The sequence below is a fragment of the Drosophila subpulchrella genome, chromosome 3R (assembly GCF_014743375.2).
Source record: "Drosophila subpulchrella strain 33 F10 #4 breed RU33 chromosome 3R, RU_Dsub_v1.1 Primary Assembly, whole genome shotgun sequence".
Classification (NCBI taxonomy): domain Eukaryota; kingdom Metazoa; phylum Arthropoda; class Insecta; order Diptera; family Drosophilidae; genus Drosophila; species Drosophila subpulchrella.
The window spans coordinates 17513966-17531693 of record NC_050609.1 but is presented as its reverse complement, the minus strand read 5'-3'; the positions used below and the strand labels follow the sequence as shown (position 1 = coordinate 17531693).

At 38.5% G+C, this 17728-nt stretch overlaps 2 protein-coding genes across 3 annotated transcripts; one reads left to right on the top strand and one right to left on the bottom strand.

Annotated features, from left to right (window-relative positions):
- Positions 1 to 59: 59 nt before the first annotated feature.
- LOC119548841 (CD81 antigen) lies at positions 60 to 9762 on the bottom strand. Its single transcript, XM_037856464.1, has 5 exons — positions 9386 to 9762; positions 4318 to 4512; positions 3363 to 3542; positions 3087 to 3302; positions 60 to 2400 (listed from the first exon to the last, which is right to left on the bottom strand). The coding sequence occupies exons 1-5, from the start codon at positions 9449 to 9451 to the stop codon at positions 2251 to 2253; spliced, it is 807 nt and encodes a 268-aa protein (XP_037712392.1). The 5' UTR covers positions 9452 to 9762; the 3' UTR covers positions 60 to 2250.
- A 1698-nt stretch (positions 9763 to 11460) lies between these two features.
- Positions 11461 to 17566, top strand: LOC119562930 (signal peptide peptidase-like 3). Of its 2 annotated transcripts, none has more exons than XM_037876080.1 (7): positions 11461 to 11744; positions 15092 to 15540; positions 15594 to 15734; positions 16102 to 16293; positions 16365 to 16818; positions 17119 to 17239; positions 17309 to 17566. In XM_037876080.1, the coding sequence occupies exons 2-7, from the start codon at positions 15249 to 15251 to the stop codon at positions 17375 to 17377; spliced, it is 1269 nt and encodes a 422-aa protein (XP_037732008.1). In that variant the 5' UTR covers positions 11461 to 11744; positions 15092 to 15248; the 3' UTR covers positions 17378 to 17566. The 2 variants fall into 2 exon arrangements, with proteins under 2 accessions (XP_037732008.1, XP_037732009.1); XM_037876081.1 differs by having other exon boundaries at positions 11462 to 11744; positions 15609 to 15734.
- The last annotated feature ends 162 nt before the right edge of the window (positions 17567 to 17728 follow it).

The following is a 17728-nucleotide window of genomic DNA, read 5'->3' as shown; positions in this document are numbered from 1 at the left end:
TTTAGGTGGGCTAAAACACATTTTTCAAAACCAAGCAAACCAAGTTGTAATATTTTTTATTGTATGTTTATTTATTTGAAATATCAGTTTGTATGCCGCTGTTTTCTATAATGTATCTCAATTATTCATAATGATTCAGTATTATCTGCACCTCTGTGTTGTTACTATGTTGTTAAATACAGATCTTGAGCATCGTTTATATTGCTTATTTTTCTCAATTGTATGATAGATGCCTTGCTAAATGTGCATTTCTTTCCACACAAACTATTTAGTTTGGTTTGTTATGAAGATGCTGAGTTGATTGTATTTCTTTTTTGAAGAGTAGATTAAATTTTTGGTTTTGATTTTAGATGTTGATGAAGTTTTGTGCTATAAATATGCTACGTTCAATGCTGCTTAATTTTTAGAGAACATTTAAATTTGAAGATTTTATTTGCTAAACATTCCAATGTCTGGCTACAAATCCAACAGATGAACGTGAATGGTATGAGGTTTATATCTTAGGCTAGAACTTTATTGATTTATTTGATTTAACTTCACGAAATTCCGCACGTAACTACTTACTAAGAAATGTTAAAATAAATAATTTACTTTAGTGTGTAAATTTAAATACAATATATTTATTTTAATTTGTTGTGTTTCCTTGTTGTAAATTTAATATAATTTTGTCCTTGGGTTTGGTTTTTGTAGATTTAATTTATTTAAACGTTGTGAGGGGGTACAAAGTGTGACGTTCAGGCTACGCTTAACTAACAACAAAATTCACATATAACAACAATAAAATGAAAATGTTACAAAAAATATATATCCTTTAATTAGTTTATGGTGTATGGTAAAAATACAATGTAAATATAGAGACTTTTTGTTTCGTTCGTGTGTACTTTTCATTTAACATTTTGTGCTGCTTTGTCGGAATCCCACATAAATATTTGCCCTCGCACGATCCAGGATTCCTAAATTATAAAACATTTCGATGCAGGTAAGTTGGATTCGAAAAAATTCGTTTCGAGTGTGTGGGATTATAAAGGTTGCGAGTTAATAGCATGGCCCACACTAACTCAAACTAATTTAGATACCCCTGCAGTTCGTAGGGCGAATATCTTTCAATACAATGATCAAGAAATGATTATATCCACTGTAAGGTTATACAAATGTGGACCAATTTACTGCTCGGGGGTAGATAGTAAGAGTTTTAAATTTACAAAATGCTGCTTGTCAACAGAATGGCCAACACTTACTTAATACTTTCTAACATTTTGCTTTTGCTCCTTGCTTATGCTCAAATAAATAGGTCATAAATAAATTAAATTACAATTTTGTAATTACATAAAATATTTGGCATTTAATTTCGCGAAGCTCTACGAATTGAACGGTATTCGATCTTTAGCACAACATTTTGCACAAGGTTAAGAAGTGAATTGAAAATATATATTTTGGGCTGGGTCTTTGGATGGCAATGCGTTTAACCAGAACAAAAATCTGTCAATCATTCTCATTCTTGTGGAATGCTGTTATCATACGTTACATACGTATATATGAATTCATATACCTTTTGGCATTGTGTTAGCATACAGAAATGGCCACAGATAAAACCAAATTGCTAATCGATTCGAAAGTCTTATACGGGGGAAATAAATATTAAAAGATTGCTTTTCTTTTTTACATTATTCCATTGGTTTTGGCGTTTAACATTATACTTTTGTGCTTATGCTTTGATCTATATATTTAATATATAGTATGTATCTATGAATTCGAAACTTTTTCGCTAGGCTAAGTATTATGGAGCTGCTTATGCTGTTCTCACATACATGGAGTTCTTTACTGTCTGTGTTTGTTTTTGTGGTAGAAATATTTTGTTAAAAAAGTGTTTTTTGTTTTTGCTCTGCTGGCATATCAAGTTCATATAAAGTCTATACCGAGACTCCTGTGGATATTGTGATTTAAAAACATTCCACAAATTCCAAAAAGTTCTTACATCTCAAATACAATTGCTCAGCTTTCCCGTGTTGTTGTTTTCGGTTGTCTTCTTGTTAAAAGTACTACAAAATTGTGTTGTTGTCAGTTGTGTTGTTGTTGTTAAAGTATTGACCAGGGAACACCGGACATTATCTTCGCTAGCCCTCGCCGCTAAATGCTTTTCCCCCATTCGCACACACGTCTTCAGTAATAACGCTCGCTATGCATCCGTTTCGATTTGGTTTGTTAGTACTTCTCATCGTCGGTGATTTCCCTATGGGAGTTCTGTAATTCTCAGGCCTTGTAGTGCTGATTCCTCACCGCGCAGCAGAGGCTCAGAGCGAAGGTCAGGGACACCAGCTCCAGCAGAATGACAGCGGCGGTGATGGCGAAAAGGGTGACCCAGTTCTCGTAAACGATCTCAATCAGCTTGTCCACGCAGCCCTGTAAATGATAAGTTATAAACTCATTAATCGGTATGTACACAAGTGCCTTCGGTTTCCATTCAGTTTGTTTACTCGATCTACTCGTGCAAACACCCCAGACAGAAGTTTGAAATGCGTGTTGAATATCAATATTAATTAATACATTTTTATCGTCTCCGCATTGGCAGGCGTGAATTTTTTATTAACCCAGGCGCTGAGAGCCAGCAGACTGCAGAGAAAAGGATTATTAATTTTTATGGCCAGAAACGGCGATAGCGATCGGCCAGCCAAGGAATTACGATTCGGACACACCTATCAATTGAGTTTTGATGGTTTTTCGGTAATTCATTAAATCGATGAACGAGAGTTGAGTGGTTAATCAAGGGATTTTTCAAAGAAGCAAAAGATACTATAAATTTACCACTACGTGAGTCAGTAAACAATATTTGTTTGATCTCAATGAATCAATTTTTTTTCCGTTAAATAATACCTCCTTAGTTTTAGGAAAATTCGTATGACTCAATTTTATAAAAATATATTCTACACTCGCCATTTTTTCTTTTGGTCATTGGGTATTATTAAGCAAATAAAATGAGTTTCATTTGGGTGTCCTATATAATAACCATTTTTTAGGTCTCTTTGTGACTATTTCCTTTGTGATAGATCACACCCTTTTCATATGACCCCTTAAAACCTCTTAATTACCTGCTGATAAATGGCATTGTTCAATGGACCACCAAATTTCAGCCGTCGCGACAGCTCACACTCGTTATCCTTCAGATTATCCTTGCAGCAGGACTCCGGTATGTTATAGAACACATTCATGGAAGACACGGCGATCTCCACAATATTTGTGCGATCCACATTATTAAAACGACTGGTGGCCCAATCGCCAGGTCCATCGGCACCGCAGCATTGCAACTGAAAACGAATGAATAAATTAACATAAATCGTTTATGGCAAACATGTCCAAGTACTTACATTCTTTTGCAGGGTATCGAAAGTGACGGTGCGCGAACTCATTGAGGACTGACCGTACTCCTCCTGAACCGACGACTTGACCGCCGCCCGCACGATGTCATCCAGTTTGTCTTTGTTGTGGAATGCCCAGGCTCCGGCTGCAATTTGTGCCACCATCACGATGAGTATGAGGCAGAAGAACTGCAATGGGAATTCGAGATTTATGAATGGCGGAGTGCGACAGGCCCGTGGGCGTTGAGTAAATAAACTGGCAGCGGTTTAAGATTTAAGAAAGATAACTCGCACTCGGAATAAAGAACTCCACTCGACACTCAGAAAATGCCTTACTTTGTTAATTTATCCATACTTTGATTAAGAAATTATTATTATTTTGTATAGATCATCAACAAAAAGTAAATTTAACTGCACAGAAGAAGTTAATGGGTATGGTAGTGACCATTATAGATAGTTAAGTAACTGTTAAAAAATTTAAAAACTTTTAAAAATAGTGTTGCTTTGGCTACTATCTAAAAAAAAAAACTAACATAAAATGGTATGTTGTCTGTATTTTGTTCTTGGGAGAGTAACCATGTCGTTAATCAAATTGACGCTTCCATGAGTTGTGATCATTTAACTATGATATTGATAAATTTTACCTAAATTTTATATTTTTGTGTAGGTTCTCATTACAAATAAAAGAACAAAAATACATATTGATACCAACATATGCTGAATTATTACTACTTTCAGCTCAGACACTTAAAAGCTCATTAGTTATGCACATAAATTTCTGAATATTTGGCCATTTTTGACAAGTGCAGACTTTATTGCAAGGCTGCCAAGACAATGTGGGCGAACCTCCGTTGCAATTATGCGAACGGAACAGTGTGGGCCACACATTTGCATCCATTTTAATTGGAATTCCCAGACACTGGTACTAAATAGTACACTATACCCTAATGAACTTTATACTCACCGAAACCAGCATACATTGCGACTCCCGACAGACTCCACAGCAGCCAAAGAACGCGGCCAATATGGACAGTATGCCGATGGCTAGGAAGACGTATAGGGCTATATGATAGTGATGGTAGGATTGTGTCATCGACAGCATGAACGTGGGATCTGTCAGCATCCACACAGAGGTGATCACGATGGTCAGGCCGATGAGCTGTAATAGAAAAATAGAATGTATAGTAGAGTATTTTTCTCATTTTCACGAATTTTTCTCTGTAATTCTGTAATAGTTGCATTCAACACCACGGGGAACACGCGTCAATGACGCCATCTGGCGGGGCGGCAATTAAAGTGGGAGACTGCCCCGCCCCAGTTTTCCATTCCCTTTGAGTTCTATAGTTTCCGACTTATGATGTCAGCTAAGTTGCAAGCGGTAAATTAAATTTGTTCTGTGCTACTTGACTTCTTTTAATTTAATTAAGTAATAGCTCAGCTAACTAAAAACATGGTAAAATACATAAACGAATTTGAGTTCATGCAAGTTTATTTCTTGCTGTACTTAGAACTTTTAAAAACTCATAAGAAACGCTCCATAAAATTCAAAAAATTATGATGCGGCTATTCAAAATTCACATAAAAAACCTTATAATAATCGTTTCAAGTTAAATCTCAGCCCTCATAGCCAAGACAGACTGTACTTATATATAGAAATAGCAAGCCGTTGATCCCCAACGAGAATACGAGATGGCTAGCTCCTATTATCTCCCTCCTCGGGTTATCAGCAAACGAAATACGAACCTTTGTTTGAATTGGCGCTAGAGGAATTTTTCTTATTTATTTCCCCTTTCTGCTCAGAAATTTAAGAACTTAAGTCGCCTGTGCCAATGCCAACCATCCAGAAAAATGCTGTATTTAAATTTCCGGTCGTGCAATGAGTGAGAAAATCTAATAAAGAGCTAATGACTTAATGGGTTGGGCCTGGGGCATCGGAGTGTCTTTGCAAGTTTATTAATTATTCAGTAGAATTATTCAATGCAGGGAAATTAATTGTGTGTGATGAGAAATAAGCGAGAGATGTAAACAAGTGCACATATTATATGGGAAAGTATGTAAATATAGAACCACTTAAAAACCAAAGGCAAACTGAAAAGCATTTCAAAACTCAAAACAAATATTATCTAATGTTTCTACATTTTTCGTAATCGCCAAGAGAACTGGAGCATTTCCAGCATCTTGGCTTCTTGATAAGATTACGCACTAGAACAAATAGTTACCAAATATCTTTGTAACTAATTAAATCCTCTTAATTAAAAAATGATGAACAAATGTATACTTCTTAAAGATCTGTTAAATGTAAAAAACACTTTTAAGATACATTTTATAATTGGTTCGTTTTTGGCGCCCAAGGTAAATAAAAGACATTTACTCAAAGCAAGAAAAAGCTGAAACGTGGAAGAGAGTAAGCAAACGCAGCCGGAAAATTCGTGAAAATCGTAAGAAATATAAGAGAAGCAAAGACCGGCTTTATGTGGGTGGTCCACGAAAGAGTGAGCTGCAATAAAGTGAGTGAGACAAAAAGTGTGCCACACAGAGTGCACGATATGCTGCCCCAAAAGTTCACGGGTGTGAATGTGTGTGCAACTTACGGAAAAGCTGCTCGTGGAAACGTAATACAATGTTGCACCATTCGAGGGCAGTAATTGAGTAACATCCACAACCCAGGCGACATACTTTGAAACCAGAAATCATTTTTCAGGGGAAGAATTATGTAAAACATTATATTATTTGCAAAATAAAGAACCTATTTAGGAATGTGGATAAGTTATTATAGGGGAGTTATAAAATCAACATAAAATATAAGCCATTCAAAACATTGCTTAAAGAATGTCTATAATATTGAAAAAAATCCTCAAAGCTTTTGGATGGTTTAATATCCCGACAGCTTTCAGAAATGTGCCCAAACTTAACCTCCCATACTTTTAAGGAACAAAGGTTGACCCCATTTCGAATCAGTTCCATTTTCCCCGACCGAATTGAATCCACGCCTTGTTTGTAGCCATGTTTGTTGGAATTTTACGATTCCCCGTACGTTTTCCTATATATATACATATATCTTTACGCCATCTGACACTATGTCGCGTGTCCATGACAAAAAAAAAAAACAGAATGTCTGCCGAATGGGCCAATAAATGTGCAGAGTCCTTCGTTGACCCAGTTTTCGGAGCCGAGGCGTCGAAAGGCGGAAAACGAGAGAGCATTTTCCTGCCGCCAAGTTGCTCCTCAAAAAAGAAATGAAGAGAGGGGGAAAAGCCAGCTGGGTTGCCTTGCATGTCCAGTTGCAGTTTTGTCCCACAATTAACCGCATCGATGGCAAATTGCAGCCGTCAGGCCATCATGCAACTCACAAACTGAAAATACAAACTGAATATGAAAAATGAATGAAGCGCCACTCATGAATAATTGAGTGGAAAATAGCACAGCGAATTATGTGCAAGCTGATTGAAAATATATACAGACCAGCTTCAAATTCATATTTCATATTTGTATTTAAAACTTGTAATATTTAAAGAATAATGTTAATAAACAGATGGATGATCAGGGAAAATTGCAAAGAATTGTTACAAATTCTCATAAATAAGATTACTCAAAAGATCAATTTTCAACTATTTTAATCTTTTCAATTTTAAGTTAAGATAGTTTTTCTTGAGGAAGTCTTAGTGTAAGTAAATTATTTTTTAGTATGAGGACATTATACGACCTGACAAGACGTAAGTTTTGTCAGATGGCCAACGGAATATTTGAAAAATTTCGATTTTGGTCACTGTCAACTTCAATGACGACAGCGCAATTTAGCATTTTAGACGCTTTTGGCATAGGCCTCCCCCGGCATCGTGGATCTTGGATCCGATGGGATATCGGCCTCTTTGGAACGTCAGCGTCCTCAGAGATCGTGGCGTTTGATCACGATGCCCCACGGCGACGATGGAAATGTTTTGAAACCGATGCACAGTGGGGATTGATTTAAAACAATTTGTACAGTGGTTTTACTTTAAATATAAGCTAGAACTTAATTCATAACCATTAAAATGAAAAATAAAATCAATGAATAACCCAAATGAATTCCAAACTGATTGATTACTTCCCAAGTGCCAAAAATACCCTCAAAACAAAGTATGATTAGGTCTTTTAACATCAATATAAATAAATATCTGACGCATTTTCATTCAAACATCGTTCTAAAAATAGTTCAACCTATTAGTGAAACGAACCACATCACAATTTCCATCACTCATTTTGCCGCCGTAAACATCAAACACATACCACTGTGCCACAAGCAACAACAACGACGTATACTAAAACATCACAGATCAAGGAAAGTTACACTGAAAAAATAAAGACAATTCAGTATTTAATTTGGTGCCCCATTTGTATACTCTTTCAATGTTTAAAATTAGGATAAGGATAAGGGATAAATAAATACATTTAGATAATACATTTTAAATGGAAAAATAAATTCAATGAATTGAAATCCTAAAAACTTTTTAAAAACATTTTCTTTCTGTGTACATCAACGAAAAACTGAACGGACGCGTTAGTTTTTGTTGTTTTTCGCCCGTATTCGAAAATAGCTTTTGACTAATAAATACTATAGACAGAAATCGAAAAAGGCAGCAACAATCAACAAACCAAATGAAAAAAAGACCAAAACCACCCGCATTAGAATCAAAATTTTAAATTTGTTGCCCAAACAAAAAAAAAAAAAACTGATTTCGCAAGCCGCAAAAGACGAGAGGAAAACCCGAAGAAAAACTCGAGGAAAACAAACACAAACAATCGCAATGGCAGATAATAATTGAATGGAAACAATTGAAAGCCAAACGCGGCGATGTTGAAAGTCACAAATTGCGTAAAACAACGAGCTGATAAGAGGGGGGAAGGAAATACGTAACCCTTTTTGGGGAATGGGGTCCTTTCCTACCAAATTTTGCCTGCCGAAGTTTGTAAAAATATCAAACGCACGTATACGTTATAAAAATAATAAAACAAAAAGAAAAAATAACTGGAAAAGACAGAAGCAGAAGAAAAACAACTGAACAAACATGTGGAGAAGAAAGAAAGCAGTGGGATGGTGAGGGGGCGGGGGAGGGAGTGGGGGAAAATTGGAGGGAGATGCTCAAATGTTTATCTGTCTGCGTGTGCGGAGGTGTGCCATTCACTCTCCTCCCACAACGGAACTTCTATTGTTTTTGTATGGGGGAGTAAGGAGCAGAGAGCCCTACTCAGCGATAGGGAGAGGGAGAGAGAGGGGAAAAGGGAGAGCAAGATTGGGGGCCAATCAGTGATGTCGCTTTGGCCTTTTACAGACAGATTCGGCTTCCCATGGCATCAAATATTTTAAAGTTTATTACTTTCTAATAATAAAAGTTTTTGTTTGCGGTTGGACCTTAAGAATTTTAATTTTGAAGAAATATATGCAGATGTTTAGACTTTAGTAACTGCTGTTTGAGATTAAGAAACGAACTTTTATTGCTGGAATACTTAAAAAGGGCACAGCAGAATTAACTGGTTAAACTCGAATAGGTTATCATTATTAACATATTTTATTATTTGAGTCAGAAACTAAATGAAATTAGATTTGTTAATATCCATTTACATTTCTTGCAGTCTTTTAAAAGCCATTGAACCATAGTTAAAGCATTCTATATAGAAATTAATATTTTTAGAACATAATTCATCATAACAATAGTCGTCACGTTTTTGAATTAGCTAACAATTTGTTTGTATCTTCCCATTTATTAAGGTTTTTGGTTTAGTTTAGGGCACCTCTAAGATCGGTTGGAGAGGGGAAGGGGGGTGGCCAGAGAGAGCAGTAGGACTCCAAAGAGCGTGCGCGCGGCCCCTCCCCCCGCCCCCACGCCCAGCGAGAGAAAGAGGGGCATAGGGAATACACAACAAACACACTCATGCAAAACACCCACATACACACACACACGCTCGCATGAAGGAGGTCCGTGTGTTCCAGTTGTTGTTGTGATGGGAGAGAATCAAATCTCGTATTGTTGTTGTTGCTACTGGAATCTACATACCCAGAATAAAATGTTTATAAGGACCATCAGATATTTGACGCACGAACAGCAGGCGTTGAGACCCATGGCGGATTAGTTGGTTTTAGCGAATAACTCCTTAAAAAGAGGCTTTGGTTTAACTGGTTTGTCAACCACTGGGAGATGCTCTTTTCCGAAGGAACCCCGAACTGCACTATCGACTGCACTTTTCCGCCTTTCCACACGTTCTCAAGACACGCCGATTAAACGCACTATATTTGTCGGATTTTTTCGAATTTTCCAAGATCAAAACTCTTCGATTCGAGCCACTATTTGCGCGATTGGCCGTTGCACCCGATTTATTTTAAATTTTATTTGTGCATCGAGGCGTCCGTCCGAATGTAAAAATCTTGAATCAGTGCTACCATTAGCTGGGCCGTTCAAATATACCAAAGGGATATAGAGACGAAAAATACTAAAATGTGGTAGAGTGGGAATACCAAAACCACTGGGTGCATCACTTTGCTAGGGCCTAGCGATGTTTGCAACCTACATTTCTCCTTCAAAATGTGACCGTTTTAAATCCGTGGAGTTTTTGTACCCCCGCCGCAAAAAAAACGTGAAATGTTTAATTCGTTGTTATTTCCCCCGGTTTTTCACAGAATCTGTATTTTGCTGACCCCTGCAAGCATTTTCTATCGCGGAAGGCACTATTAAGTGACTTCTAGAAGATGAAAACGATCGTCCGCGATATCGCATTCGGATCGCGGAAGTGACTCCCGTCGGGAAGAAATGTGCCACTTCGGCGACACTTCTGGAAGTGTCGCCGAAGTCACTTCTGGAAGTGACGCCGAAGTGACTCCGAGAAGTGTCGCCGAAGTGGCACATTTCTTCCCGACGGGAGTCACTTCCGCGATCCGAATGCGATATCGCCGAAGTCACTTCTGGAAGTGTCGCCGAAGTCACTCCTAGAAGAGTCGCCGAAGTGGCACATTTCTTCCCGAAGGGAGTCACTCCCGCGATCCGAATGCGATATCGCCGAAGTAACTTCTGGAAGTGTCGCCGAAGTCACTTATGGAAGTCACTCAAAAGTGACTTTACATATGCTTGTAGAAGATACCTAGAAGAGTCTTTCCCAATTGGAAAATCTTGAATAAAAACATATTTTTTTTTACTTTTAATATTTTGCATTTATTTCTTGTATACGTGCTTTGTCCGCTTGTATACACGGTCCATGGCATGTAGGAAATTTTGCTGAACAATGTTATTTAGGTCCAGCTCCGTCGACATAAGAAATTTATTAATAACTATTTCTAAAAGAAACAGAAACCAAAATTGTTTTTTGTTCACTCTAAGTAAAAATGAACTAGAAGACATTACCTTTTACAATGAAATATGTTGAGAATCGTTGGATGCTGGGTTTCTCCGCAGTTACACACCAAGTAATGTCCACAGCTAGCTTGTCCGAATAAAGGTTTACATATTCGTACATCTCACGATAAGCACGTAATTTCGCACGCAATTAAAAACAATTAAAAACATTTAGAAAAAAACAAAGCTATATTTTTAAAACGCACAAATTTGATACAAAACCGCACTGTCCACAGACAAATCACGCAACGAAATGACGCTCGGGCGAAAAATAACGGCGTGGGTCAAAAGGAAGACCCAAAAAATTTTCTGAAAAAAAGGGGTAACGGAAAATTACCGCGACCTCTTTTTATCGCGTGTTTTACTCACTACTATCGCCTTTCTATCGCGCAGAAGTGTCTCAGAAGTTACTTCTTCGCGATCCCGACCCTTTTTGTTTTTGTAAAATGTGTACTATCGCCTTTCTATCGTCCAGAAGTGACTCAGAAGTTACTTCTTCGCGATACATGTATATTTTGTTTTTGTAAAATGTGTTCTATCGCGCAGAAGTTACTAAGAAGTGACTTCTGGACGACAGGCGATAGAAATATCGCCCTTTTGCTTGCAGGTACACTTACGTTGGTGTTGCCTCCCCATTTCACTGACTTGCTCTGTTAGTTGACAGAAACAATGTTACCATCAGCGGCTAAGGAAATCTCCCCCGCTGTTAACAAGACACCGTAGTGTTTTCACCGCGCCGCAGAAAGGCCCCACGAAAACGGTACCCCCCACCACCCACCACGAATTTTAGGACCACAATAGTTACTAATAGAAATAAATGCAAAATGGCTGTCTAACGTTTGGGAGCAGCGACCGCCGAAGATCGTGGAAATGTGCATGGAAAGCGGCTCGCAGGACAGAATGAAAAGCGCGTGAAAATGTAGCAGACACCCTGCCTATCTTCTCAATCGCGCATACGAATATCGGTGCAAAGGGAAAAAACAAAAACCAAGGAAAATACAGCCAAACGCGAATGTGCATGTGAAGCAAAGTAAGCGAAAAAGTCCCCCAACTTTTTTGGGGAGTATCGAGTGCACTGTGCATACATGTGTATGTTTTACAATATTTCGATTGCTTGGCTGTAATTAAAGACAAGTATTCCCCCCCCCCCTTTCCACGACGATGTTGTTGTTGTTGCTCGGTGCAAGTGCGAGTGTGTGTGTGTCTTGTAATTTTGTTACGCAGTGGAGCGAAGTTGGAGTTTTGTGGAATGGAAATGAAACGGAATGAAAACGAAGTGGAGTGTAACCAAACACGAAGCGGAAAAAAAAATAGTGGGGAAAAAACCTTAAAGCGCAGGCTAAGTCGTCGTATAGTTGGCATAAAAGAGATTTCTCAAGCGCTGCAAGCCAGTCGCTGCCAAAGCGCCCAGCCCCTCCCCCTTTTGCATAATAAAAGAAAAACTTTGCGCCCACTTTACGCACTTGTTTTTGTGCTTTCCGCGTTCAGTGCACTTTAAAACTTAATTGGTAGCCCCAGTCATGGAAATCTTACAGATTGTTTAAGAGTTTTCAATGTGAATATGGTTAAAAAAAAATAGGGGATATATTTTTATTGGGATAACAAGATGATATTTGAGGACTAAACTTTGAAACATATGTTCCCTTTCTTAGTTTGTTAAAAACCATTTTGATATTAAGAATATTTAAACTACTCGGTACTCAAATTAAAAGCAATTTGTCATGCGAATTTTGTTTTACTGAAATAGTAATCGTTTCTTATAAGTGATTCAATCTTAGAATGGTTTGGAACTCCCCATAAAATGATGTATTAATTTTAACGATTTACAGTCATTTTAGGGATTAATAAACAAAAATAACCGTGATTTTAGAATTAATGTGATAAAAGTACACACCAATTAGTGACTTTTATATTTCTCCTGTTGGTTCAAAGTAAACCCTGTTTTCAGGTGGAAAATGCACATTTCTTTCTATGAACCTCGAGTAACCCCCCTGAGAAATCCCCCCTGCCTCTGCATCTTGGCCAATTTCACTTTCACATTCGTCGTGGGCAGTTACAGCAAAGCCAATTGCCTGGTACTTCTTTTATTTTTATGTTTGTTCCCCACTTTGGGGCGTTTCAAATTAGAAAGTGTTTGCCTGTGTGTGTGTGTATGTTTATGTGTGCGATGTGAGCGGCATTTTCCCAATGAGTTTGGCTAATTATGTAGCTCATGTTCGGTAACCGCTTTAAACTGTGAAAATTCTCCGCAAATTGTGTCAACTTTGGAGAGCGTAACTTTACACCCGCCACATAATTTGATTCTAATTAGCGCTCGTTAACAAATACTCCCCCTCCGCAGCCGCCCTTTTTGGAATTGCAATGTGTGGGAAACTTAATTTGTTGCATTCGAAGGGAGAGAAAAAGGGGGAAAAACGCTGCCACACAAGTGCAGAATGAAAAGTACACACATGTAAAAACAGCAGTGTCAAAAATATTAGTAGCTCTGTTTATAAAACACAAACAAAATAATTAGGCACAATAATTGGATATTCCAAGTATTCACTAAAACGTAAAAACCCCATTTGTATCGTTTTGTGTTGATAAAACCAGTTTTAAATAAGTAAAACAAATACCTAAAGTGGGGTATTTCAGAACAAACAAGTTGCTATTAACCTGTAAATGTACTTAAACCGGCTAAGGTTAAAAAAGTCCACATTTTGTGTGATTGCTATTATTATGTCCACCACTGTAAATATATTTCAATCATTTGCATTCCACACACAAACACACTTACATTCGCCAACAACAGTCAACATAAATTAGTGCGAGCAACGGCACTTGGCAACATGCAACAACAACAACTAACTAAAATGCAACACGAGAGCAACAACAACAACAACAACAGTCCAAGGAAGTTGTCAACTCTCTCGCTTTGTCTTTCTTATTGTCATTTAGCAACCATCCCGCTCTATCTCTCTCTGTCATTAGTGAGTTAGCAGAGCGGCGCTCTAATAACAGCGTCTGTTATTAACATTTACATTTCCCAAGTGCAACAACCCTGCGTGGGTGTATGTGTCTAAATATGTGAAAATACTATAGAATTTGTGGCAATAACAATGGAAACTGGCATCGTGGAAAACTGGGTAACGCTTTTATAATTTATTCCAATTTTAACTGCTTTTTACGGCCTTCTTCTTGTCGGTTAATTGTTGTTATTGCTTCCATGTAAGTCCCATGCGGACAGTCTGTTATTTTCTCACACCGGTTGTTGTTATTATTCTTAACTACACAGGAAAGAATACTTTTCAAGTTCTTAATAAAATTACGACTTTATAATAAAAGTCATTTTATAAAAAAAAGATATCGAAAAATCCTAAAGATCAAATATTACGAATTATATTTATAATATTACAAACTGCTATTGTTTTTAAAATACTTTCATTTTTTTCCAGTGTTCCCTCACTCGATTTTAGAAATAGAAGGGTGCATTAGTCGTTGTAAAAAAGAAGTAAGGGAAATAAAATATAATTTCTATTTATAGACGGTCCATCAGGTCTGTGTGCATTTGAAAATAGTTTGGAGAATGTAAAGTAAACATTTTTCAAACAGTTTGGTATAGTTTTTCAATTTTTCAGGGAATCTTTAAGTATAAATTACGAAGGTTGTCGACTAAACAAATAGTAAAGTTTTTTTTTTATTACATTTGATTTTACCTTGAAATTGGACGTTCAGATACACGTCTTTAAAGCTTTTAAAGCTAAAAGAATTCAACAATGCCTTTCGTGTCTGCCTTATCATTAATACTTAGTCATTACTAAGATAAATAAAAACATAGGTTAGTCTACTCCCAAATTGGAACTTTGGGGAAACACATGATCGTTGTTTTCGAAATTGTTTTGCTTTATCTGCTTAATGTATCATGTTTTCTTCTATGGTTTATTCAAAGTGCTTATACTTTCAGTTCTTTTTTACTTTAAAATAAAAGATACCTACAAAGATTTTCTAAAGATACTATTTCAAGAGGTCTTCATTTTGAGTATCCCAATCCCAAGTACTTTAAGGGCCTTGAAGTGCATTTCTGACGATTCTTGATTTTATATACTTATATCATTTTTGTTGAGTGTGAGTAGCGTTCTAATTTACTTTCATTGCCTAATTCGTGAGGTGCGTGAAAGTTGACCCCAAGGTTTCCGCGCTCGACTTAAGGCGCCATGGTGGAAAATAAACCTTGGGAGTGTGTGCTCCGAAAAACCTAAATGCAGCTGTCCAAATAACCTCAAGAAGGCAAACAGATACAGCTAGGGGGGGGTTCGCTACGATAAGGTTAGCAAATATAAAAGTTATCGCTATATCAATAACCCAAAACCAAAAATTTCACTTTTCATTTCTGTTTAGATTGAAGCGGTGCAGCCGTCATAAAAAAGTGATAAACCCCTGCGCAGGTCAACTGATAAGCGGAGAAGCCACCCAAACCGACTGGCGACGATAAGGGATATCTATAATCTGACATCTGGGATATAGAAAAGGCGCATCCGGAGGATCCGGAGCGAGCATGTCGCACGGTGGAGCCGGTGGCGGTCTGGGAGCCCAAACTGTTGGAGCCGGCCAACTTGGAGGCGGTGCAGCGGCAGCTGGCGGTGGAGAATACCACGAACTCCACTGGACGGTCTCGAGTGTCATGGACTCGTCTCGGGTCTCCACCTGCCTCATATCGATGCTGCTGATCGTGTACGGTAGCTTTCGGTCCCTGAACATCGAGCAGGAGGCCCGCGAGCGGGAGCAGAAGAAGCGAAATGAATCGATGACCAATCTGCTGACCGGCGAGCCCGTCGAGAAGGAACCAAGTATGTTTGAGCAATCCCTTTGAAAGGCATAAGGAATGTTTTATAAATTTCAGATCTCTATTTCACAGCGGACAAGTTCGCCACCCTGGACACGATGCATGCCCTGTGTTTGCCCCTCGGAGCTTCCATCTCACTGCTCATCATGTTCTTCTTTTTCGACTCGATGCAGCTGCTCTTCGCCGTCTGCACAGCGAGTGAGTAACGCTTTAGATATATATTTTATCTGTCGTACTTCCGTTTAAAATGATCTTATGATAATAAAAAGGAAAGTGGTCAAGGTCAAGGTTTTAAAGTTCTTGAAGAAGGTCAAAAATATGAATTTATGAATTACGTTTTCAAAACTGAGTCATAAAAAATCGTACTAAAAATATGACACATTTTCATTTGTAGATGTTATTCATATTCATATACTTTACCAGAGCTTTTAAATTTCTTCAGCATACGAAACAAGTAGATAATAACCCATCCTGAAGAGTGTAGATTGTTTGTTTTTTCAAATGATTTATTTATTTATTATTCTTGTATTTTTATCTGAATTAACTGATTCCCCTTTCTCCACAGTCATTGCTACCGTGGCGCTGGCCTTCCTGCTGCTGCCCATGTGCCAGTACATCATCAGGCCATGCACGGATGGGAAGCGATTCTCCTTTGGGATCTGTGGTCGCTTCACGGCGGCGGAGCTCTTCAGCTTCACGCTTTCAGTGTCGATTGTGTGCATTTGGGTGCTCACTGGACACTGGCTGCTGATGGATGGTAATAATCCATCTTTATGATGAAATATCAAAGTGCATCCTGTAATGACATTCTACCCCTTCTTTCTACAGCTATGGGAATGGGCCTGTGTGTGGCGTTCATTGCGTTTGTGCGTCTGCCCAGCTTGAAGGTGTCCACGCTGCTGTTGACCGGCCTGCTCATCTACGACGTCTTCTGGGTGTTCCTCTCCTCGTACATCTTCAGCACCAACGTGATGGTCAAGGTGGCCACGCGACCCGCCGACAATCCAGTGGGCATCGTGGCCAGAAAGCTGCATCTGGGCGGAATTGTGCGGGACACACCGAAGCTGAATCTGCCCGGAAAGCTTGTTTTCCCCAGCCTTCACAACACGGGCCACTTCTCCATGCTGGGATTGGGCGATGTGGTGATGCCGGGACTGTTGCTGTGCTTCGTCTTGCGATATGATGCGTACAAGAAGGCGCAGGGCGTCACATCGGATCCCACGTTGTCGCCGCCCCGGGGAGTTGGCTCCCGGCTGACATACTTTCATTGTTCCTTACTGGGGTAAGTCGTTGAATAAATAGGAATATGTGTGGTGTACCTTTCAAGAAGGTTGCCATTGAGAGTAGGGATTTGCTAGTACTAAGGATTATTCGGGATTTATCTTAGAGTAGAACAAATTACGCTATTTGGGGCCACTTGGGACAAAATTATTTCTTAGCTCAAACCTACACTAAAGTAATAATATATGGTTAAAATATGAAAGTTGTAGCTTCACCGGCTTGGGCCTTAGATTGACTCCCACAAATTTAGAGACAGTTTTATATATATTGTTTCTTAATATTTATAACCGATTTCTTGCAGCTATTTCTTGGGTCTGCTAACGGCGACGGTCAGTTCCGAGGTCTTCAAGGCGGCTCAGCCCGCGCTGCTGTATCTGGTGCCCTTTACGTTACTGCCGCTCTTGCTGATGGCCTATCTGAAGGTACTGCAATACCCCACCCCCAATTGTCCAAAACAAAAGCAAATAATATTTTATGATCTTGACCTGCAGGGCGACCTGCGGCGCATGTGGAGCGAGCCGTTTATCGCGCAACAACCATCAAAACAACTGGAAGTCTGAGTGTACTCTATCTAAAAGCAAAGAAAAACAAACAACAAACACCGTGAAGAACACACACAAGATCTAATACTAACGTTTGTCTCTTAAATAACGTATTGAGTATGTATTTTTTAACTCAACTTAACTAAGTTTCGTTTTAAGTTAGGTGATCCTCGTTTTCATAGTGAAATAAAAACAAAAACCGAGTAATTATAGTTTCTAGCCTAAGCGGAAAGGTTTTATATATTCACATATATATATATACGTCATACGAGAGTTCATTCAATCGGCTTTAAAGTCTCCAATCATGCAGATAATTAGCGAGTAGAGCGAAGATCAAGCGAAATATTAGTTGCAGTTCATAGGCATTAC